Here is a 24723-nt window from a genome sequence, read left to right on the forward strand (position 1 = left end):
TACACGTTGAGAGATCCAGCTAGGGAATAATTGGACACATTTTCACCTCATAGCATCACTACTTGGGACTATTTAAGCAAAAAATTCTTAAATAAATATTTCCTACCAAAAAGGATTGTCAAGATGAGGGATGAAGTCACTACATTTTCTCAACTAGATTCAGAATGCTATTACAAGGCATGTGGAAGATAGAAAGTTCTGTTTGACACCCATTTTGTTGGAAAAATGAATTTTACAATAGTAAATTCATGGAAAATGTATGGATGAAAAATAAAGAAAAGTTTTTGGATTACGTGTAATATTATTTTAATGAAGAATATGTGATTAAAAATAAGAGAAAAAAATACATTTTGATAAAAATGAAAATCAAACTGGCCTTAATATTTCTGCATTCGATTAAATCTGATGAGCATGGATAACATTAACACTGCTGTGATGTGTCAATTACAAAAAAAGAGCGTATATTAAGTTTATCATATAATGGAGGATCTGGCATAAACTGGTGCATTATGGTCTCTGAGAGATCAGATGGAAAATGAATTGGAAGGATGCATGAGTTAGACTAGCAACACTAACTAAAAAAGTAGGTAGTTGGGCAACAAATCAATGTTGAACGCAGTTCTAGCAAGGCCTAGATGCAACCATTGTGGTGGAAATCACGAAAATATGAATTGTATGTCGGAAGCCCATTTTTTAAATCAGCCGAAGAGTTAAATGGTATACAGATTTACCCTAGGCAGTAGAATAATTCACATTCGAACACATACAATCGTGGCTGTAGAAATCAACCCAACTTCTTGTGGCGCAATAATTAGTCTTCTCAAGTTTTACTATATCAGAATTTACCACCGAACTTTCAACGGCCAGCAAGAGAAACCTTCTTGGAAGAAGTATTGACTAAAATAGCTAAAGCATCAACCAAAGACATGCAACATACTTAGAAAATTTTGATGATTCAAGGGACTGCTATATAGACTTTGGAAAATCAAATGGGACAAATTGCAGAGGCACTTTCAGAAAGACGGCTTGGAACTCTACCAAGTGATACTGAGATAAATTCCAAATAGCAGGTAATTACAATAAATATTGTAGAGAATGAGCAAATTGAAGGAATTGTTACACGAAGTTGGGTACAACTAAGAGACAGGTTGTAGCGAAGGAAAATATACCTTTTATAGATGAGGAGCACAAGGATTGTTATGAAAAGTTAGCAAAAATAATTTTAGATCCACATTCAGATAGTCCACATGTTAAGGTAACAGTTCTTATTGAAATGGATTTACCACATGTTCTTTTTCCTCAAAGACTGCAAAATAAGAAACTTAAAAGCAATTTACAAAGTTCTTGGATATATTTAGAAAGCTTCATATCAACATCATATTACTTGAACCCATATCGCAAATATAGAGCTATGCAAAATTTTTAAAGGAGATCTTATCAAAGAAGAGGAAACTCATTGAATTTGAGACCATCATGCTAGATGAGGAGTGTAATGTCATCTTATAAAATAAATTGCCTCTTATACTAAAAGATCCAAGGAGTCTAAAAATATCTTGCTCAATAGGAGTGATTCTACTTTCAACTATTTATGTGATTCCGGAGCAAGTATAAATTTAATGCATTTTTCTATCTATGGAAATTTAGGTTCAGAAGAGCTGAGGGACACAATTATCTCCTTTCAACTGCCGGACAGATCAATCAAATACCCTCAAGGAGTGCTTGACAATGTGCTCATAAAATGGAAAATTTATATTCGCAATAGATTTTGTTGTCTTAGACATAGAAGAACCATGTGATGCATCATTACTAATCTTGAATCGATCTTTCCAATCAATAAATCAGGCTATAATGGACTTTGAAACAAGCGAATTGACCTTGAGGGCATATGATGAGCAAAAGAAGTTCAGAATTTATATCACTATCGAGAAACCATCCTATGAAGAGAATAGCATAGAGGTTAAAGAGGAAGAAACGATAGATCATTTAAAGTGACATCATAAAAAAGGAGTTGTTGGAATAATTGGGAACATCAAAGATGAAAAATGAGTTCTTTAAGCAGGGAAAATCAAAAAAGGAGTTGGTAATGTTGAACATTGTGATCAAAGCTTTACCGATGAAGTCCACTTTGAACAATCATGATTAACTCCTCCAAAAAGTTTAGTTAAAGACTCTAAATTAAGAGCTTATTAGGAGGCAATCCAAATTCTTACCCTTTTATTTATTATAATTTATGTATTTACAATGCATCTAATTATTAGGTTGCATTAGTTTTGGGCATGTCTATAAATATAAATATAAAAGTCATCATATTAATTTAAGCATAGGAAACGAAAAGAATATATTTGAGTCAAAATAGTGTAGGAATTGGTTCAAATATTAAATGAATAGGTGTGTAAAAATTGGAAAATGAAAATGTGTGTAAAAAATGGAAAATGAAAAGGTGTGACTATGTGTCAATTTCGACCAAATATTCAGGCTTGATTCGATGGTCAAATTACAAAAGTAAATAGACCAACTTATTCTACTCTTCGAGTAGATCGTTGTGGTATATTTAGAATCTCGAAACCAATTCTGGATGAATGAGAAATTGCGAACCGAAGTTGGAAGAAATGAAGTGTTGCAACTTTTCGAAAGGTGCAGGTTTTGGCCAAGTGTTTCAACTTTTTTGAAAGGATGCATGTCTTGACCCACACTACTTCATTTGCAACCTTTCTACATCTATAAATAGAACCTTATGGATATGATTTTGGGTACACCAATTGAATTGAGTATTCATTCTTCTCTTGCAATTCCCTTCTTTGTAATTCTATAACATTTTCATACATTTCCTTTGTAGAGGGGAAATTCTGTCAAAAGTTCGTCGATTTCTTGTGGTTTGAAGTGCTGCTATGACAAGTTGTGAATCCATTGTATTTTGGGAGACAAGTGTCATTCACCGTGAGCACCGTAGCGGGGCAATTTGTCTTAAGGAAAGAGATAACGTCTCGCCTTGGATTATTCTCTATTTCTACTCTTTCTTAATCCTTATTTTGCGTAATCTTTATACAGAAACTCTGTCCAAATTTTCATTCATATAAATTGTGTTTTGATCATACTCTTGCGGGTTAAAACTGGTCAAACAAATATATCAAAAACCAACCTTTACATAACCCTTCTTATAAGTCGTCTCCAACAATTTTAAGACAAATTTGTGTGTCTTTGTGGTTGGTTGTGGACAAACATTACTTTGTTTGAATAGTGCTTTGTGTACTATTCCTCCATCGATATTATCATCATTTTGTTGAACTTCTGTTTGTGTAACAGAAATGACTACTATCGGGATTTCATCAAGTCAAAATGGTTCCAATAATGTGGTACCACCCGTGGCCATACCGTTGCATAATACTATTATCCCACATGGGGAAAAGTCGAAAAAATTTGCAGGAGTAGATTTCAAGAGGTGGCAACAAAAAATATTGTTTTATCTCACCACCCTTAATTTGGTTAAATTTCTAAAGGAAACTTCACCAACTGTACAAGAAGGGAAAAATAATCGTGAATCGATTATTACTTTAGATGCATGAAAATATTCAGACTTCCTATGCAAGGACTATATCTTAAACGTATTGGATAATACACTATATGGGGTGTATAGTTCAAAAGAATCAGCAAACGAATTATGAGATTCTTTGGAGACAAAGTACAAGACCGAGGATGCCGGAACAAAGAAGTTCACTGTTGGCAAATTTTTGGACTACAAGATGGTGGATTCCAAAATCGTAATTAGTCAGGTGCAAGAGATTCAAGTCTTGTTACACGACATCCATGCTGAGAAACTGGAATTGAGTGAATCATTCCAAGTGGCTACCATTATTGAGAAACTCCCTCCTATGTGGAGAGATTTCAAAAATTACCTCAAGCACAAACGCAAGGAAATGAATTTGGAAGAATTGATTGTGCGCTTGAGGATTGAAGAGGACAATCGAAAAATCGAACGGAAGCCGATTGATCAAGATGGTACAAATTTTGTTGAAATGGAATCAAAGGCAACAAACAAGAAATGAAAGGCTCCTAATTATGCACCACGAAGAGACAATTCCAAGAAGGCTAAGAAATTCAAAGGGAATTGTTACAACTATGGCAAGGCTGGACATCATTTAAGTGAATGTCGAAAGCCAAAGAAGAATGCTCAAGCCCACATGGTCGCAAATAATACTCTATCTGATGGACTGCAAGAAATGAGTTTATCTGCAGTAGTGTCCGAATGCAACATGATTGAAAATACTAGAGAATGGTGGATTGACACCGGCGCTACCCGCCATGTGTGTGTGGACAAGGGGATGTTTTCCAACTATCAAGAATTGAATGGGGAACAACTATACATGGAAAATTTTACAAGTTCCAAAGTTGAAGGACAAGGCAAAGTCACTTTGAAAATGACATCCGAAAAAGAACTCGTTCTCAGCAATATCCTACATGTGCCAGATATAAGAAAGAATTTAGTGTCCGGGTCTCTACTTAGCAAGAATGGTTTTAAACTTGTATTTGTATTCGATAAATTTGTGTTGTCTAAAAATGAGATGTATGTAGGGAAAGGATACATGTGTGATGGAATGTTCAAGTTGAACGTTCTTACAATTGTACTAAAGCAAGTCGTTATGAATAAAACTATAAATTTCGTTTACTTGTTTGAGCCTTCACGTTTGTGGCATAGTCGATTAGGACATGTGAATTACAAATCGTTGCGCAAACTAATGAATCAAAGTTTAATTTCGGCGCATAAAATCAATCCTAATCATAAATGTAAAATATGTGTTGAAGCAAAATTGGCTAAAGCATCGCTCCATTCAATACAAAGAAACACAACCCCTCTTGAATTGATCCATAGATATGCGATCTAAAATTTGTACAAACTCGAGGTGGTAAGAAATACTTTGTGACATTTATTGATGATTATACAAAGTTTTGCTATGTCTTTCTTTTGAGAGGTAAAGACGAAGCCTTAGATGCATTCAAAACCTATAAGGCTGAAGTTGAAACACAACTTGAAAAACGAATAAAAAATATTCGTAGTGATAGAGGAGGTGAATATGGGGCACCGTTTGAAGACTTTTGTTCTGAACATGGAATTGTTCATCAAACAATAGCACCTTACTCTCCTCAATCAAATGGTGCTGCAGAATGCAAAAATCGAACACTTAAAGAAATGATGAATGCCATATTAATAAGTTCGGGCTTATCACAGAACATGTGGGGGGAGGATATTTTAACGACAAATAATCTTCTTAATAAAATACCTCTTAAGAAAATGGAAGAGACACCATATGAACTATGGAAAGGCTATCCTACATCCTACTAATACTTGAAAGTGTGGGGGTGTTTGGCTAAGTTTGAGGTACCTAAGCCTGAACAAGTGAAAATTGGTCCTAAAACGATAGATTGCATATTTATTGGATACGCCAATAATAGTAGTGCATATCGATTTCTTGTACACAAATATGAAATACAAGATGTACACGAAGGGACCATAATTAAATCAAAGAATGCGACATTCTTTGAAAATATTTTTCCTTGCAAAAATAAGGAAAATACGAGTTCTAACAAGAGAACATATGAAACTACCGATGGAACTTCAAATGAGGAAGAACTAAGGCGTAGTAAAAGGGCTAGGACTTCCAAGAAATTTGGCCCAAATTTTCTAACCTATATGGTAGAGGATGATCCAAAAACTTTCAATGAAGCAATGTCTACACCGGAAGCACCGCATTAGAAAGAAACTATTAATAATGAGATAGATTCTATAATGCAAAACCATACATGGGAGTTGGTTGATTTACCTCCCGGTAACAAGCCTTTAGAATGCAAATGGATATTAAAAAAGAAATTGAAAATTGACGGATCTATTGATAAATATAATGCTAGATTGGTTGTTAAAGGACATAGGCAAAAGGAAGGACTTGATTTCTTTGATACCTACTCACCGTGACTAGAATCACGTCGATAAGGTTGTTAATTGCAATTGCGACACTACACAATCTTGAGATTCATCAAATGGATGTAAAAATAGCATTCCTAAACGGTGAGTTAGAAGATGAGATTTACATGGAGTAACCTGAAGGGTTCGTTTCTCCTAATCAAAAACACAAAGTGTGTAAACTTGTTAAGTTCTTGTATGGATTAAAACATGCTCCTAAACAATGGCACCAAAAGTTTGACAAAACAATGTTGTCAAATGGATTCAAGATCAACGAATGTGACAAATGTGTATATATTAAACATACACCATATGCCTATGTAATTGTTTGTCTATATGTGGACGACATATTAATAATGGACAATAGTCACGAAATGTTGCTTAACACTAAAAAGATGCTAACAAAGCATTTGATATGAAAGATATGGGTGTGGCAGATGTAATCCTAGGGATTAAAATCTCTAGAACGCGGGATGAAATAGTACTTTTACAATCTCACTACATAGAAAAAGTAGTTAAAAAGTTTGACGTGTTTGAGGAAAGTCCTACAAGAACTCCTTTTGATTTGAGTATGCACTTAGTCAAGAATACGAGAGAAAACATATCACAACTAAGGTATTCACAAATAATTGGCAGTCTTATGTATATTACAAATTGCACTCAACTAGATATTGCTTTTGCGGTGAATAAACTTAATAGATTTACAAGTAATCCAAATCGTGATTATTGGAAGGCTTTGATGAGAGTTTTAAGGTAATTGAAATATACCTTAACCTATGGATTACACTTCACAAAATATCTTGCGGTACTAGAAGGATATTATGATGCGAATTGGATATCCGATATGAAGGATTCCAAGTCCACTAGTGGTTATATATTCATCATTGGTGGAGCTGCTGTATCATGGAAATCAACAAAACAAACGTGCATAGCTCGATCAACGATGGAATCTGAGTTTATTACTTTGGACAAAGCTGGAGAAGAAGCAGAATGGCTTCAAAATTTCTTAGAAGATGTTCTATGTTGGCCCAAGCCAGTACCTGCGATAAGTATACATTGTGATAATCAATCAGCAATTGGAAGGGCTCGAAGCAGCATGTATAATGGTAAGTCTAGACATATTCGTCATAGACACAACACCATTAAGCAACTGATCTCAAATGGCGTTATCTCCATAGATTATGTAAAATCAAAGGAGAATATTGCGAATCCACTGACGAAAAGTTTGCCTAGAGATTAAATGTGTTGCTTATCGAGAGGAATGAGATTAAAGTCTACTACGTAAGAGTTTTTGCAATGGTAACCCTACCTTGTTGACTGGAGATCCCAAGATCTTGGTTCAAAGGGACAACTAAGTTGTGAAAATTTCATGAAACACTTAGGAAATTAGAATTTCTAACTCATTCCTATGATACTAAAGTGCTTTCTGCAGAGTAAATAAAGGTTAAAATTATCTTTTAATAATACCTATATCTTGATTAAGTCAAGTTGAGTAGGGCAGATACTCTTAATAGGAGGTCACTTATGTAAGTGTGAAGTAGGATCGCTTCGATGAAAATTGTTTAAGGTTTGAATTCTTTAAACACTTATGAAACCAAGAAGGGTTCAGGGGCAAAATGAACCAAGTCATGAAAACTAAGTACAGAATAGGAAAGATATCTGTGTGAGTACTGTTGTCTTGACTTACACCAAAGGCTGAGCGGTTCAAGACCTATGGTTCACCAATTAGTCGAGTAAATCTGATAGTATTTCACTAAGGGAGGTTCAAGGCCAGAAACCACTATCCCTGATACAGTATTTTTTCGCACCCTCTTTATATTGTATCATATCATCGCATTTGCATATACGTACTCAAATTTTCATTCATGTGGGGGATTGTAGGAATTGGTTCAAATATTAAATGAAAATGTGTGTAAAAAATTGGTTCAAATATTAAATGAAAAGGTGTGTAAAAATTGGAAAATGAAAAGGTGTGTAAAAAATGGAAAATGAAAAGGTGTGACTACGTGTCAACTTTGACCAAATATTCGGATTTGATCCGATGGTCAAATTACAAAAGTAAATAGACTAACTTATTCTACTCGTCGAGTAGATCGTCGTGCTGTATTTAAAATCTCGAAACCTATTCCAGATGAATGAGAAATTGCGAACCAAAATTGGAAGAAATGAAGTGTTGCAACTTTTCGAAAGGTGCAGGTTTTGGTCAAGTGTTGCAACTTTTTTGAAAGGATGCGTGTCTTGGCTAGAGATGGCAACGGTTCGGTTCGAGGCCGGTTCGGCCAAAACCATCACCGAACCACTAATTTTTTAGCCATACGATAACCGTACCATAACCACGAAAGTCGGTTCGATTCGTATCTCGGTTCTGCTCAGTTCGGGTCGTTAATAACCATGAAAATAAATTATTTTTAATTGGTCCATCCATCGAATAAAAAGAAAAATGTATGAAAAAAGTCAATGAAAACAAAAATATGATACTAAGTCAATGTAGCAAACAACATCTCAAATGAAAATGCAAAAAATATCTCAATTCTCAAATACAAAATCCAAATTTAACAAACAATATTCAATAACTCAAAAAACTTCAACCTTAATTCATATTCAATATTCATTATTCCCCATAACTCTTACTAGCATACGTCAAAACTCAAAGTTGATTCCTATATAGTATATAAGAAATATAAGTAGAGTAATAATCAATAATCCATAATGTTCTTAACTGAAGATTTAAATAAAAAAATGTACCTCTTCGTCAACATCCTCGTCACCAAACTTTGGTTTCTGTAATTAAAGAATTCAATTTCTTGTTTATGTGTTGTTTAGGCCAAAAGTCATCAAAGAGGAGAGAAATTAAAGTCATTTATCTCTAAAGCGGCCAACAATTATAAAAAATCGAAAATTCTAGATATACTTTGGCCAAATCTTGTGCGAAATTCACAACAAATTCAAATAGATAAATACAAATTATTAAAAAAGAAGATAAGAAGCTCACCAGTGGCAGAAGCCTAAAGGTCGAAGGAGAAGAAAATAATGCAAACGGGCGGAGGCGGAAGAGATAACAGTCGGCACTCTGCAGACCCAGAAGGCAGGAGTTGAGATTCCAATTTTCCAATAAAACGTTTGTGCCTTTGTGTTAGATTGTTAGGGTTCAGGGTTGGGTACTTGGGTTTAAATTTAATTTGTTAATAGGCCAAAAATTTTGGGCCAAAGAAATTAAGTAATTAACATAGAAAAAATCAAAAAATTATGGAAAGCCCAATTATTATTAATTTATTATTTTTTCTAACGGTTAATCGGTTCAGGGCAATGGCGTAAATACCATACCCGCCCCGCCCCGAACCGGTTCATTAAAATCAAATACCATATCCGTCTCATTGCACCATCGGTTTGATTTTTTCGCCCCATTCAGTTCGGTTAACTGTGGTTTTCGATTTTGACGGTTCGAATTATCATCCCTAGTTTTGGCCCACACTACTTCATTTGCACACTTTCTACATCTATAAATAGAACTCTATGGACATGGTTTTGGGTACACCAATTGCATTGAGCATTCATTCTTCTCTTGCAATTCTCTTCTTTCTAATTCTATAGCATTTCATACATTTCCTTTGTAGAGGGGAAATTTTGTCAAAAGTTCGTCGATTTCTTGTGGTTTAAAGTGCTGCTACCACAAGTTGTGAATTCATTGTATCTTGGAAGACAAGTGTCATTCACCGTGAGCACCGTAGCGGGGCAATTTGTCTTAAGGAAAGAGATAACGTCTCGCCTTGGATTATTCTCTATTTCTACTCCTTCTTAATCCTTGTTTTGCGCAATCTTTATACAGAAACTCTGTCCAAATTTTCATTCATATAAATTGTGTTTTGATCACGCTCTTGCAGGTTAAAACTGGTCAAACAAATATATCAAAAATCAACCCTTACATAACCCTTTTTATAAGTCGTCTCCAACAAATAGTAGGAAAAACGTGTAGTATGTTTTTCAAGGCTCTAGGGGTGTCAAAAAGTTAGTTATCATACACACCATATTATAGCTCTTGAATTGTTTCTAAGCAAAAGGAGATAAGAATGATAGAACTTGGAAATAGAGGGAACTCAACTGGAGAAGGATTTGGAGTCGCGGTGTGACATTTGTTTTCTACTTTGTCTCATGGTAAAAAGATCGATCTGGTAAAGGTAGCCAATTTTTTGGTTGTTTGTCTTGTCTTAAATTCAAAGGGTTATATTTGTTTTCTCCTTTCAAGAGTGTAGAGATATCAAACAAGAAAAGCTTAACAAACTGGAGAATGAAACTAAATGATCTAAAAATAGTACTTTCAATATCAAACAAAAATTCGGGGAGCACGATTGACCTTTCTTTTGCCTCCCCTTTATGCTGTTAGATTATACTTTAAGACATTGACAAAATATCTACTTTAAATTTGAGGGCATAAAAAATATTCAGTTTTTAGCTTTAGTATTAGTGTGTGCTTATTGCTTTGTTATATGTATAAAAAAAAAATCAAAAATAATTTTCTTGTTTGTTTTGTGCTTGTATGAGTTATGTAGCTTTCCCAATAATGATTAATATATATGAAATTATGTGTTAATTTATGAACTGTGAATAGGTTATGTGCTTAAATTAATGGATGATTATCCATGTAAAACTGATACTTTTTTGTGCAAATGAATTGAGTTTAGCATTATAAAGTAGTGAGTTGATTCACACGTTTGATAGGTTAAAATAGTAGAACTTAGATGTGAAACCCAAAATTTACTACATTATATATCCTTAGACCAAATTTAAAATAGTTTAGAGGGTGATTTCACTGTTTCAGAAAGACATGGATATGAACAAGGATTTCATGTATGTAAATTCTTGTATTGATTGTGTAAGGCCAATAAGATGAAAGTTAGGTGCAAATTTTAAGTTATGATCAATTTTTGAAAATGAGTAATAATCAGGGCATTGCACTAATCTTGGCCCCAAAAATAAAAATAAAAAATAAATCTCATAGTAAAACCTTTTTTCATAGCCTTTATGACTCAATAGATAAGTTTGTAAAAGTATTTAAAATCTAGTGCTTTATGGTCATCTGACTTGGAAGACATCGACTTAAAGCTCGTTATAGGAATCCTTTAGAAAGTTTAATAGAAGGAAGTCTGCACATGATAAGATAAGAAAAGAATATTACTAAGCTCCCGTTTGGAGCCCATTCTCTTTAAAAAAAAAATTCTCACTTATTTTTAACCACACAATCTTCCATAAAATAATATTACATGTAAATCGAAAAATTTTCATTCTTTTCAAACCACATATTTTTCAAAAAAAAAAAATATTATTCCAACCATTAAATTTTGGAATGAATGGGAGCTTAACGGGTAATAATATTAATTATTTATTTACGTACTACACACCCTAATCAAAACCCAAACACTTATTTGAGATAATTAGATCTTTGACAATGGATAATTAGCTTAGTAGATTCTTTGAAGTTAAAACAATAAGAAAATTGGAGAATCCTTATTTGTAAAAGTATGGATTTGCAATTAGCGAGATGTGATGACCAATAGTTGATTTCATCCTCAATGTTTTGATCATAATCAACATGATTAATATTGTTTCTAAAAATTTATTTTGAGTTATGATAGTTTCATGTTAAAATCAAGGGATAATTGCAGCAGAAGCCCTAAAAACATTTCATTTGTTGCAGTCGTCACCCCTAATATTTTCAAACGTTGCATGTGAGGGCCCTTTTGGTTGATTTCTGTCAAAAATTTCGTTAGTTGATCATCAAACTAAACTTTGACCACTTTTTAATCAATTTTAAAAGAGTAAAATGTTAATTTTTTTTTTTACTATACTAAACAATTAAAAAACTTAAATAAAAAACAAAACAAAAAAAAGAAAAAAAAAGAAATGGATTTTCTTCTTCTCTCCCCCACCCCACTCAATCTGAAACCAGCTACACCACACATAGCCCGTACAAATCCCAAGTCGTGAACCATTCTCCAACCAGACACGGTGATAATGAACAGTAGACTTTGACAATGTGATTTGAGAATATTTTTTCTTTTTCTTTTTTGGGAATAACCTAGTTATGGTGGGAAGAATAGTTCCTTGGAGTGTTTTATCATTTTACTTTTCAAGCTTGAAATTAACAGTGAGTTAGGTGTGCATTTAACGGTAAAATAAACGACATATAGAAGGAAGGACGTTTTGAGCAATGAAATGTTGAAATAAGGGCGAATATGCCAAAAAAATAAAACGTAGGGACTTTTTCGCAACAAGTGTCAAACGTAAGAACGTTTTGTGCTATTAACCCATGAACTTTTGTCTGTGTTTTTGCTTGTTCACTAAAGTTTAGATGTCGAGTTTTGACTACTAAACTTATCCAAACGTTCGACATTATTAACTGGTATAACATCCGTTTCAAACCTTTAACGAAATTAGTGATATGACTTACAGAATACACATGTGATGTTCTGTAATGTCGTTAACAAATTGCCACAATTCGATTGCTCACTAAGTTTTGACAAACGTCGATTGGTAACTGAACTTTGATGAGGTTGAATTTTCGTCTAGGAAAAATTGCAGCAGCGGTCCCTAATCTTTTCATTTTTGTTGACTTTACCCCCAACCTTTATTTTATGCCAACGAAGGTTCCCAACCTTTTATAAATATGCACCTGAGATCCATGCGGACAGAACCATCCAAAAAATATTCAGTTGACTAGAAAAATTAAAGAATCAACATCTAATAAATCTATTTAAAACACCGTCCAAAAAGGTATCAATATCCAATAAAATCGTCGCGATAGTAGATAGTTGAAGAAATTTTCCCAATCAACTGACAGAGTTTTGGACAGTTTTCATCCAGATGAACCTTGAGTGCATATTTGTTAAATGTTAGGGAGCTTCGTTGGCACAAAATGAAGGTTAGGGTAAAGTCTGCACAACTGCTGCTGCAATTTTTCTAAAAATTTAAAGCGTCTTTCATTGCTCACTGAACTTTGAAAACGTCTTCAATTGCTCACTAAATTTTGAAAAAAAAGGTCTTTGATTGCTCACTGAATTTTGAGTTGATTAAATTTTGACTACTAAACTTATAAAAATTAGCTCGACTTGTGTTCATTGAAAAATGTGTACTACAAGTACACGACTCGCATGAAAGCAATAAAATAGAAAAATGAGTGCGGGTTGTCAATTCCAAGAGAAATCATACTCAATTACACAATAATTAAATTTAATTTTAACACGTCGTTGTAAAATTTTAAACTATTTTCATCATTTAAAAATTTCAAATTTATTGTCTGCTTCATTGCTAAAATTAAAAGTTTGTTTGATGCTCACACACACACACACACACACACACACAATAATTCTATTAAGCCCCTGTTTGATACCCATTTTAACCTCATTTGTAAAATATTTTTGACCGTTATACAGTAATTTCATCAATCAAAAATTTTGCCACCTGACATATGACTGACAAAAGGTTGTACCTTTTTAATTATTTAGCCTTCTCCGTTACCTATTTTACCCATAACACTCAAAGCTCATTTTGTCAAGAAATTTGACAAATGGGGGTAGAAATGGAAAAGGGTGAATAAAGAATAAAACCACTCATTTACGTGTTGTAACGTAGGCCCACTTGATGTGATGGAAAAAAATGAATTTTAGTAGAATAATGGCTTCCAAACACAGGCTAAATGAATTTGCAATGAAACACACAATAAATTTAAGGCTAAAGCCACTTGGGGGGTTTTCACCCAAGAATAACTCTAAATTTAATTAAAATTTGGATTTTTGTAACACATAGTCCATTTTATTAAGGGCTTGTTCAGTAGTGATTTTAAAAATTAATTTTTTTTATCGTTAGAGAGAAAAGTAGATCCTATCTGTAAGAGAAGAAGTCAAAAATAACGATTGAAATAGTAAAATAATAGTCAAAAAATTAATTTTTTAGGTAGAAAAATCAATACCAAACATGCACTAAATTTATTGTGTGTTTCTTTTGATCCAAACTTTAATTTGATTTAATTTTGATAACGAAATTTACAATAAATTTGAATTTTTCAAATGATGTAAATAGTTTGAAATTCTACAAAAATATGTTAAATGAAATTTAATTATTGTGTAATTGAGTAATCATTTCTCGTTGTATTGACAACCTGAACTTGTTTGTCCACAATATTACTTTTATCGACCTATGCGCTTGAGGTACATATTTTTTAACTAACACAGGTCGATGTCATTTTTATAAGTTTAGTGGTCAAAACTCGACCATCTCAAAGTTTAGTGAACAACCAAAATGTCTCTAAAGTTTAATGAGTAATTGAAAATATTTTTCAAAGTTTAGTAAATAATCATTACTGTTTGTCAAAATTTAGTGAGCAATCGAAGATATGACAATTTGTTAATGACTTAACGAGGTGATACACGCGTTTGAAACGGATATTATGTTCGTAAGTAACATCTAACGTTTAAATAAATTTAGTGGTCAAAATTCAATATCTTAAATTTCGGTTAGCAAACGAAAACACATGTATAACTTCTATGATCGTTGACACAATTAATTCTCTAGAATATAAAAATTTCTATGATTTGCAGTCCAGCACAACACGCCTTTGAATTGAAACTTCAAATTCGAGTAGTTTAAAACCTCCCGTCTTCCTCTTCTGATGATTGATTCAATTTTCAACAATATTGCTTCTGATAAGAGTTGATGGCGTCGATTTACTGCTGCGAAGAGTGCGGAGCCAATTTAAATCTTCATTCCAGCCACCTCTACCCGCCGGATTTCTACTTCGAGGCCGGCAACAAAGGTACCCTCTCGTTTTCTCTAGTCGATTCCTCCAAATTTAAGTTCGATAAAGAAGACAAAATCCGGCCTTTTTTCGAGTCTTTTAATTACTGGGGCATCCAAAGGAAACGCACCAAGATCAAGTGCAATAGCTGTGGAAAGCTCGTCGGGTATATTTACGATGATGGTGCGCCCATGACGGATAGTCCGGGTCAGTTCCATATGGGTCCGAGTCAGGTTGTGCCTAGAAACCCTAGGTACAGGTTCAAGAGCAAGGCTTTAAGGATTTCTTCTGAGACTTGATTTGCGGCTGTGTTTGTGTTTTTTTTGCTGGGTTTTGTAGATAACGATGGGGATTGATGAGTACGTTTTACGAGATCTGTTTTGTATACATACCGAATTTTTGTGTGCCTACATATGTAAATTTATCGTTAATTGTTATACCTGTAATTCAAAAAATGAGGAAACGATGTTTGAACTTATTGTATTAGGCAAACACGCTGTTAATTTCTTTCACATTTTATTTCTCCTTTCTTTTCTATTATAACCGCAGGGAGGGAGAGAGTGGTGAGCATGTGAAGTTTGATTTTTTAATCATTATTGTCTCCACCTGATTCTCTTTCTTCCCTCCTTCCTCTTCCATTTCTAGTTTCCATTTGTAATTTCACTCAGAATTTGACTATATATAGTTGGGCAACTGATTTCATTTACAATTTGTGTTAATCCTTATGGTAGTGATTGAAATTGGGTGGGAATTAGAATCCATTCATAACACTGAAATGTTTTCTGAAGGTTCAACAAATCCATTGCATAATTGTTCCCAATTTTCAACAAAATTCATCGAGAATCACATAGTATTGTCATGAAATTCTTAGGATTACATTTATTCAGCGAATAATCATAAAATCAAACTGCGGCAGCGCATTATTTCAATTGAAGGCTTAAGGCCCTCAATTCTACAGGGAATTACCTTTCACTCGTATGTTTGACCGCATATGTTTCATCCTTGCTCTAGCTTGTGCCAAACTTTCACTTAAAACTTGGTCCATCTTATGCCTCTTATAGTGATTCTTCCATTGTTGCTACAATTATCTGCTATTATGGTCCCAACGCCAATTGTGGGGGGTTTGATGCCATAAGGTGCCTCAAATGGTGTCATCTTGATTGAGGTGTGTACAATGGTGTTGTACTGCCACACAGCCAAGCTGACCAACTTAATCCAATGGTTAGGTTGCTTGTAAGCCATATACCTAAGGTACATTTTGAGACATTGATTTACCCTGTCTGTTTGCCCATCTGTCTAGGGATGATAAGCCGAGCTCACCAGTAATTTGGTCCCCATTTGCTTGAACAACTCTTGCCAAAAGTCATTTGTGAACATTTTATCTCTATCTGTGATTATACTGTGTGCATCCCGTGTAATTTGTAGACGTTATCCAACAATAACCTTGCTACATTTGCTGCTGAGAAAGGATGTGATAACGTTAGAAAGTGCCCATATTTAGTGAATCTATCCACCAGAACTAGTATTACATTTTTTGCCCAAGAATTAGGTAATCCCTTGATGAAATCGATAGAGATATGACTCCAAGCATATCGTGGCTATGGGGTGGTGGCTGTAGTAATTCTAGGTATGCCACATGTTTCCCTTTACACCTTTGGGCCTTGGCATGTGTTACATTTCAAAACCTCCTATATAATTTCTCTAGTCATCCCAAGCCAAAACAAAATTGTTACTTAGCCTTGTGGATACTAGCCTGTACTCTTGAATGTCCACCTTCTTGTGACGAATTAATGGCTCCAATTAGTTTCTTCATCACTCGTCCTCTAAAGCCAATGTGAACTCTAGATTTATACCTAAGTAGCCCATTCAAAAAGTGGTATTCTGGTTCTGCATTGTCATTGAGTAACAAGGCAGTGATTTTGCTTCAGCTTCTCCATCTCCTTGGTAATTGGCTATCACCTCTTAAATCTATACTTGGGTTACTATAGTTACTGCTAAGTACTCAGCCTCCTTGTCTTCCCTTCTAGATAAGGCATTTGCCACTTTATTGTCCACCTCCTTTTATAATGTGTCTTATAGCTAAGCCCTAAGAGTTTAGACAACCACTTTTGCTGTAATGGAGTGGTGATTCTTTGCTCAACTAAGTTCTTAAGTGATCAGTGGATTGTTTTGATAATGAAATGGTGTTGTCTCCACTTGCCCACGAACTTTACTGAGGCTCATAGTTCTTTTTCATAAATTGACAAGCCCAAATTTCTACTGTTAATGCCTTTGCTCGAGTAGGCTATAGGCTTTTGTTCTACATCAATACAGATCCAATTCCCCCATAACATGCATTTGTTGCCATGATAAATGGTACAGGAAAATCTACTAAAGCCAATACAGGTGTAGTGCTCATACCATTCTTCAATTCTTGAAATTCTAACTCAGCAGCCTCACTTCAAATGAAATTTTCCTTCTTCAATAAGTCAGTTAAAGGTTTGGCCATGGCTCATTATCCTCTTACTAACCTCCCATAGTAACCAGTCAAGCCCAAAATTCCCCTCTACTGTTTGACATTGACTGGCTTAGGCCATTCTTGCATTGCAATTACCTCGGAAGGGTCAGCTGCCACTTCTTTTGTAGAGATAATATCACCAAGATACTCTATTTTAGGTTGCCCAGAAGTGCACTTGGTCTCTTCAGCATACTGTTGTTGCTTCTTTAGAAGGTTAAGGACCACGGTAACATGCTCACAATGAGTCCATGTCCACCAGTCAGTGCTATAGATTAGGATATCATAAAAAACCACCAAAACAAATTTCCTGAGCTGTTTCGTAAGTACCTCATTCATTGGACATTGGAATGTGGTTGGGGCGTTAGTAAGTTCAAAGGGTATTACTTTGAATTCATAAAGGCCTTCATGGGTCTTAAAGGCTGTTTTATGAACATCCTCATCTGCTACCCTGATTTGGTGATATCCAGTCTTCAAGTCAATTTTGTGAACCACTTTCTCCTGTTCAGTTCATCCAATAATTCATCGATTAGTGGCATAGGATAATTGTCATTAGTAGTGAGGCTATTCAATTGTCTTTAATTTGCACAAAACCTCTATGTTCCATTTTTTTCTTAACCAAAAGTACAGGAGAAACATTAATCCGCTGAATTATTCCCCATTCCCTCATTTCTTTGACCATCTCTCAATTTCTACTTTTTATATTTGTGGATATCTGTATGGCATGATCTAAAATGGCAGTGCTCCCTCCTTAAGTGGTAAATGGTGATCATTGAATCTAGGGGTGGCAACCCTGTTGGTTCTAAGAAAACCATGGGAAATTGATTCACGACAGCCTTGAATTCAGCTGGTATGGGTTCTTGATCTTTCTCGGTGATGGCAGTGCCATCACTCTATATATTTGATTCCTGAACTAGCACTCTATTCAGTATCAATCATCATCTTAAATTCTTCATTGATGGCCTCACTTTTTAGTTCCATCTTTAAGCACTCATGAGTGAATATGATGCTTCCTTTAATGAAATCTAACAACACATAATTGAATTGGTGGAATTTGAGATCCTGCATTCTCCATATTAGTGGATTACAGATATCCCTACTGGCTAGTTTTTCTCCCCTTGTCATGGTTACTGATGTGGGTTTAGTCTGCTGCATCCTGCAGTTGATGTTTTGGGCTAGTTGTTCATCAATCAAGCTATAGGTACTCTCACTATCAATCAATATGATACCCCTTTCTTTTTGATAATTCCTGAAAGCCTGATAATTTTATATCTATTCCTTTGCTTTTCTTCATAACACATTGTTTTGCGTGGAAAAGGAAAAAAAGGCAAAACAAAGAGCTAGAGCTTTACGGGGGAGGTTTGTTGATATTGTTGTAAAGCAAATACATAATTGATAAATAGAAATCTCGGAAGAATGATAGGACTGATTGAACTTGTTCCAAACCCTACGTGTCTGGTCAGGTATAGGTATAATTTGTTGGATCAACCATCTTCTAGATGAGAATTTCATTTCATTTCATTTCATTTCATTATCGCTGCAACTTGATTTTGATGTGTTGTTTATGCCAAATGGTTGTCTTATCATTGACATGGATAGAATTTGGTTTCAATTCAATATTGCTGCAAGTTGGTATTGATGTCTTTCTATGCCAAATGGTTGTCTAATCATTCGTACCTGGATGGTAGCACACCTTAAACTTCCATTTCTGTTTATGTCGTCTTCCATGGTTTTACATTTATTTGGACGTGATGGAATAGAGCACCAGAAGCGCACAGATTCTTGGTCGTATAGTCAAATAATGTTTACATCAATATGTTGCAATTGAATATGAAGGCAGGCAGGATGTCATCAAGTATATATCGAGCATAATATTCAAATATTAAAAAATGATGCAAGTATTTTCTTAACAATCATTGTTTGTCTTTTTGCACAAGACCTGCGACTGGACTCTCAAGTCCCAGACTATACATATGTGAAAATTTGTTTAATATGGTAGTTAATTGATCAGGTCACATGTCTTTTTTTTATTCTTTACGGTTCTTAACTACAATTATTATTATTATTATTATTATTATTATTATTATTATTTTTGCAGTGCTTCTATTAATACACAATATCTGCAAGAAAAATCTTGTGCAAAACTTCCATATACCAGTTCTTTGATTGGAAGCAATTGAAATGAAGCAACCAAAACTCAAGGTCAGCTGACCACCTACACCAATGCTACTGGTACCAAGGTTTCTTGTCATGGGGAAATGTATGCTTGTGTTACCAAATGTGGCCAAGCTAGAGATTGATAAGTTGTTGTTGTTGTTGTTGTTGTTGTTGTTGGATCATCTCTCTGCTGCTATAAAAAGGCTGCAGCTCATTAAAGGCCACAAAGTCTCTCGGTAAGTTTTACCTCTATGGTGTCATTCTAGGATAGAGTTTATAAAGCGGAAAGTATCAACTGCATACTCAATCAAGTAACACTTGAAATGCTTAGTTCTTCATTTTGACTGAATTTCCCTCCATGTATTGAGTATTCACCTTGTCTTAACAGACAATATGAAGAAAATTTGCTTTTTGATCTAAGGTATGATAATTGCATAGAGGACGTCTGGCAAAACTAGAGAGTCATTTAGTAGATCTATCAAGAAGTATGTCTCTACGTACTTCTCAATAATGCCACTTTTTAATGGCATTTTTAAGCTTAACCAAACACGCTACAAGTTCCCTTAGTCTAAATTGCTATAAATATATTGTCCCTGGATCAAAATCATAAAGTTTAAACTTTCTAGTGAGTTGGGATTTTAGTTTGGGTAGTCATCAAGTTCGTCCCAATTACTGGTGATCACTAGGGTCTATTTCTTTTGCAGATATAATTGTCAAAAATCTCAAGTTCTCATATTTCAGTTTTTAGGTATATGAACTAGGACGAAATACAGTTTCTTTTCCCACAGCTCATTAAATTCTGCAATAAAACAACGAAGTTGAGTTCAGAACCTTGTATCTGAGGGTGGATTAGTCAATTCGAGTACCACTGACTCACACATGGTAGTTGCTATAGTAGGAGGCCTACAATAACATTATGCATAGTTTTAAATTCCATATTGGGGTATATATGCATGCTGTAATACAAGAAAATCATCTATTTTGTTACTATCATTTCTTTAATTTCATTTTTTTTTCCCAATCTACACATGAAAATTTTATATTCTAGATCAAATTATATATAAAATTCAATAATCAAGTACAAAATATCCAATGTCGACATGGAAAATATATTTAATGCCAAATAATTAAAAACTTCAATTTTATCTCAATTTTATTGTTTGATACTTGGAAACCTTTACATAACTTTCTAAGCAATGATCCACTGCTCTTACTAGTTACCCATCGATTCAAACAGTGACCTGTGACCTTGACCTGTTCAATGTCTGATTTGGGTCTGAAAACTAAGTGAAACACAGGAAGAAAGTCTTGGATTTCGATGTTTCATTAAAAATATGGGATTTGCAGGTGATCATTTAGTTCCTTTGAACTTCCCAATGAACTGAGCCCATAGAGGATCATGTGTTCTACATCCTTTGCTTTGTCTAGATAACAAATCAAAGCCCTATTAGTTGTAGCCAAAAATAACCACATACACACACATTCATGTGTAAATGCATGATTTTTTTCAAGAAATGCTTAGTAGGTGTCGATATGGTTGTTACTGTGGCATGACCAGAATGGGGCTACACGTTTGCCACTATGCTCTGTAGAAGGGGTTGCTAGGACTGCCATTGAAAGAAAAGGAAATAAAATAACAAAAACACTAAGGGGTCACCTTAACTATTATAGTTTGTTAAAACCAGATGATATGTTGCATATTTTCTTGGATAAGCTGGGCATGAAACTGCATCCTGTTAAATATTGCAATGTTTTGGTTGTTTGATATAGAGCTTGTCCTTGTTTGTCTTTCATCATTGTGATGCAAATTGGAAAGTATATTCTAGGCATAAACAGAATCAAATCAATTAAGGATTGAATTTTCATTATTGCATTTTATTGTTTTTCGTAGAATAGTAAATTTGTCTCCTTTTAAAAGGAAATCCAAGTTCTCCTTTTCATTTTTATTTAGGACCTATAAATTGAGGTTTTTTGGTTGTAAGAAGACAGACCTGAATATTGAATAAACCTACAATCTTTCCCTCATTTCTCTCGTCCTACTTCTTTCTCCTTCTTTATTGCTCTCGTTCATTGCCATCGGCATCACATTGTTTCTAACTTATGCAGATGTGAGTTCAGAATACAAGTGGAGAGTATGAACTTTCTTGCTGTGCAAATGAAAAGCTCAATTTTTATCAACATCCCCTGGGATTATATCATAAAAAAATGTAGATTGTAAGGCATATTTCTTGTCCTTGATGATATACTTGTTACCCTTTTGTCGTGTTATCAGGACTCTCGTCTAAGTTTTCGTTGAGGTATACTCAGCAGAATATTAAGAGTTAAACCCTGGATTTAATGTCTAGGACCTAACTTGTATACATACCAAACCAAACTGATATAACCTAAATTGTAATTCTATTATGTTGGTGATTAACTCAGTGTAAGTGTCTGGTATGCAGGAACATGACTACCGACAATTTGAATACTCCTTGAAGAAGAATGGTAAGCGTGAGAAGAACAACAAAGTGGAAAGGGTGACAATAAATAGATGCGGGTGGGAGTCAAGGACTGGTGAGTTGAAATATTTAAATGCGACGACTGAGATCTAGTAAATTATTTTTCGTGTTCAACTAAGATACACACCTAGGGCATGATGTGCAATTGGCAATTTAATTTGATAGCATTGAGGATAGAGGCATGTTGTTTTCTAGTCGAGTATAACTAACATTTTTTCGACTGATTGCAGGTGGATCAAGACCGAATATTCGTACCTAGACCAGCCAACCATAAACACGGCAGATAATCCTAGGGTATGATATTCCTATACTCCAAATCTTATGTGACGAGTCCAATCCCCAACAAGATCCAACAGATGTATTTGTTTGATATTTAATTTTGATACGAATTGGACATGATTCGATACGCTTTCAACATGTTTCTGGCATATAAATGTCTTTCTAATATACCATGTGATGTGCCTTGTATGTTTAATTTTTGACACAGAAATTGTGTCTATACATCGTTTACATTTTTCTTCCTCATTTCTAATGGAATTAAGCTTTGTTGTTAGATGAATTTGGCATTTTTATTGATAGAAGATGTGTAAAAAAATGATTGGATGACATTGTTGACTATTTTTTAAATGGTCGAATAAAATTCTACTACGTGGCTTTTTGGTCATTCAAGATGTTAGTGTAGCATAATTGTTTCTAATGTGTAGGGCATGATCTTGATGTGACAGGGGAAGCAAGTTCATTTTGTAAATTTCTGAATATAAAATTAATGAAATTTTTTATCGACAAGTATGCTAGCATCAAATCAAAACTACTTGCACAAGGCAATCTAAGCTTACGCATGATCTATCTAGTGGGAGTTAGAAATTGTACACTGTAACAAACTCATTTTAACAACATTATTCTTTGAAATATATGATTCGTGATTGAACATATCTAGAAATATGCAAAGCCTCTATCTGATTTGAATAAAAAATTAAAATTTTAGTAGATTTTGATAATAAACATGTGGTTGAAAAATTGATAAAAGTCATAGGTTTCATAAAATTTGTGATTAAAAATGAGTTTAAAGAAAAATAAGTTTAAAGAAATGATGGACAAACAGGAGCAAAATCCAAAATTATCAATACTTTTCTGTTGTGCTATATATACATAATAATTTATACAATTTTTTTTATTTTTTGGGATCATGTAAATAAATATATATTAGTCAAAATTGCGTACAAATACTCCGGGCATTCCCGGGCAATCAAAGATGAAGCATAATTACAATTACATTGGTGTATCCTGACAATAAAAAATCAAGTGAAATACAAGTACTTCGAGCATACTAGGGCGAACAAGGTACTAGACATCTATACAAATACTACGAGCATACTCGGGAAGACAAAATAAACAATGTAAAAACATTTACAAACATCCAAATCAAGGATCCAATGCAAGAGACTCAAATTGGATCAAAACATTCGAATACAAAGAGAACATTACTTTGTATAAGTGTGTTTTACCGTCTAATAATGCTATCAACTTGCAGCTTAATATCTTCAAAAATCCTCATATTTCTTGCCATCCAAATATAATAGACAAAACAAGCTAGAGCAATTCTCCTAACCTTGCTTTGCCAAGACGTCCCTCTTGCTTCCTTTTTGATCTACTTCAATGCACTCACAATAGTAGTCATTGCTCTTGTAATCCCTGACCATTCCTTGATATTCTTCCAAATGCAAGAAGAAAAAGGGCATTGGAAGAAAAGGTGTTGGCAGTCTTCCACTTGTGATCCACATAAAACACACATGACATGAATATTAAGATATGTCAATTTGTCCTCAGTAAGCAACTTGGATTGCGCACCAAGCCAGAGTATGAAGGAGTGTTTCGACGTGATGTATGGCCTCTAGACCTTCATTGTCCATGCCTTCTTAACTCCAGCCTTTCTAAAAAAACCATATGCTTTGTCAATGCAAAAACTGTCCAGATTAGTCCATTCCAGCAACCTGGGTATTTCATTCCTGACCAGTGAGCCGGTCTCTGATTTGCAGAAGTTTCTTGATAAGGGCCGAGTCTCCCTCCTTAGCTGTATAAGCCCATATTTCTGTTCCTCTTAAATACACTTCATTAATCCGTTTGACCCACAACGTGTCCTTCGTTCTATGGATATTCCATAAAGATTTGGCCAACAAAGCAGGATTCCAGAATTTTATATCACGAAAACCAAGTCTTCCCTCACTTTTTGGAAGGCAAATGTTGTTCCAGGCGATCAACGGTTTCTTCGACCCCCAAAGGGATTTACAGCGCAAGCTAATAACTCTTGAGGTTACTGTGGCTGGAATTGGGAAAATAGAGAGCTAAAAATATTCAACTCCTTGAAGAACTGCCCTCACAAGTTCCGCTCTCCTCGCATAAGGGTTGATTTTCAGTTTTTGTGCCGCAAGTGGGATACCCAAATAACGAAATGGCATCAATTCCTTAAGACATATTTGTAAGGCCATATATATTGTCAAGCTCTTGCCCATGAATACTCGCCGTGTACAAGCATGATTTGTCAACATTCATCCTAAGACAGGATGCCTTTCCGAAATTGGATAAACAATCCATCAATACAGCCACCGAGGTTTGATCACCTCTAGAGAAAAGTATCAAGTCATCAACAAAAGCTAAGTGTGTGATCTTCAAAGCACTACATTTAGCATGAAAATTGATGAGTTTTAATAACACTTGGTCAAACAGTTTTTCCATTATCCCCGCCATTTGCGCCATTACAGAAAGCCTACTCCCTGTCACTATCATCCCTATTTGACCTTAAAGTCATCAACTGAAATGAAATTTTTGTTTTCAA

At 34.5% G+C, this 24723-nt stretch overlaps 2 protein-coding genes and 1 long non-coding RNA gene across 4 annotated transcripts; all 3 read left to right on the forward strand.

Annotated features, from left to right (window-relative positions):
• The first annotated feature begins 3305 nt into the window (after window positions 1–3305).
• Window positions 3306–5749, forward strand: LOC111389308. Its single transcript, XM_023014228.1, has 4 exons — window positions 3306–3512; window positions 3675–3839; window positions 4047–4301; window positions 5564–5749. Exons 1-4 carry the CDS (start codon window positions 3306–3308, stop codon window positions 5747–5749), a joined length of 813 nt encoding a protein of 270 aa, XP_022869996.1.
• Window positions 5750–14465: 8716 nt separating this feature from the next.
• On the forward strand, window positions 14466–15253 carry LOC111389330. Its single transcript, XM_023014250.1, has one exon. It carries the CDS (start codon window positions 14660–14662, stop codon window positions 15038–15040), a length of 381 nt encoding a protein of 126 aa, XP_022870018.1. The 5' UTR covers window positions 14466–14659; the 3' UTR covers window positions 15041–15253.
• Window positions 15254–19546: 4293 nt separating this feature from the next.
• On the forward strand, window positions 19547–22554 carry LOC111389331. Of its 2 annotated transcripts, none has more exons than XR_002701720.1 (3): window positions 19547–19628; window positions 21834–21945; window positions 22121–22554. It is a non-coding gene; the product is annotated as an uncharacterized LOC111389331 (long non-coding RNA). The 2 variants fall into 2 exon arrangements; XR_002701721.1 differs by lacking the exon at window positions 19547–19628 and adding an exon at window positions 19635–21606.
• Window positions 22555–24723: the final 2169 nt, after the last annotated feature.

Source organism: Olea europaea, unplaced genomic scaffold, assembly GCF_002742605.1.
Source record: "Olea europaea var. sylvestris unplaced genomic scaffold, O_europaea_v1 scaffold578, whole genome shotgun sequence".
NCBI classification, from domain to species: domain Eukaryota; kingdom Viridiplantae; phylum Streptophyta; class Magnoliopsida; order Lamiales; family Oleaceae; genus Olea; species Olea europaea.

Bases quoted from the DNA above. Each gene is read 5' to 3' on its own strand.
- LOC111389330 (XM_023014250.1), top strand. From the start codon at position 14,660: ATGGCGTCGATTTACTGCTGCGAAGAGTGCGGAGCCAATTTAAATCTT.
- LOC111389308 (XM_023014228.1), top strand. From the start codon at position 3,306: ATGACTACTATCGGGATTTCATCAAGTCAAAATGGTTCCAATAATGTG. The intron at 3,513-3,674 runs GTACAAGAAGGG...GATTCTTTGGAG, and splicing joins TAAAGGAAACTTCACCAACT to ACAAAGTACAAGACCGAGGA. The intron at 3,840-4,046 runs GTGGCTACCATT...AAGAAATGAAAG, and splicing joins AATTGAGTGAATCATTCCAA to GCTCCTAATTATGCACCACG.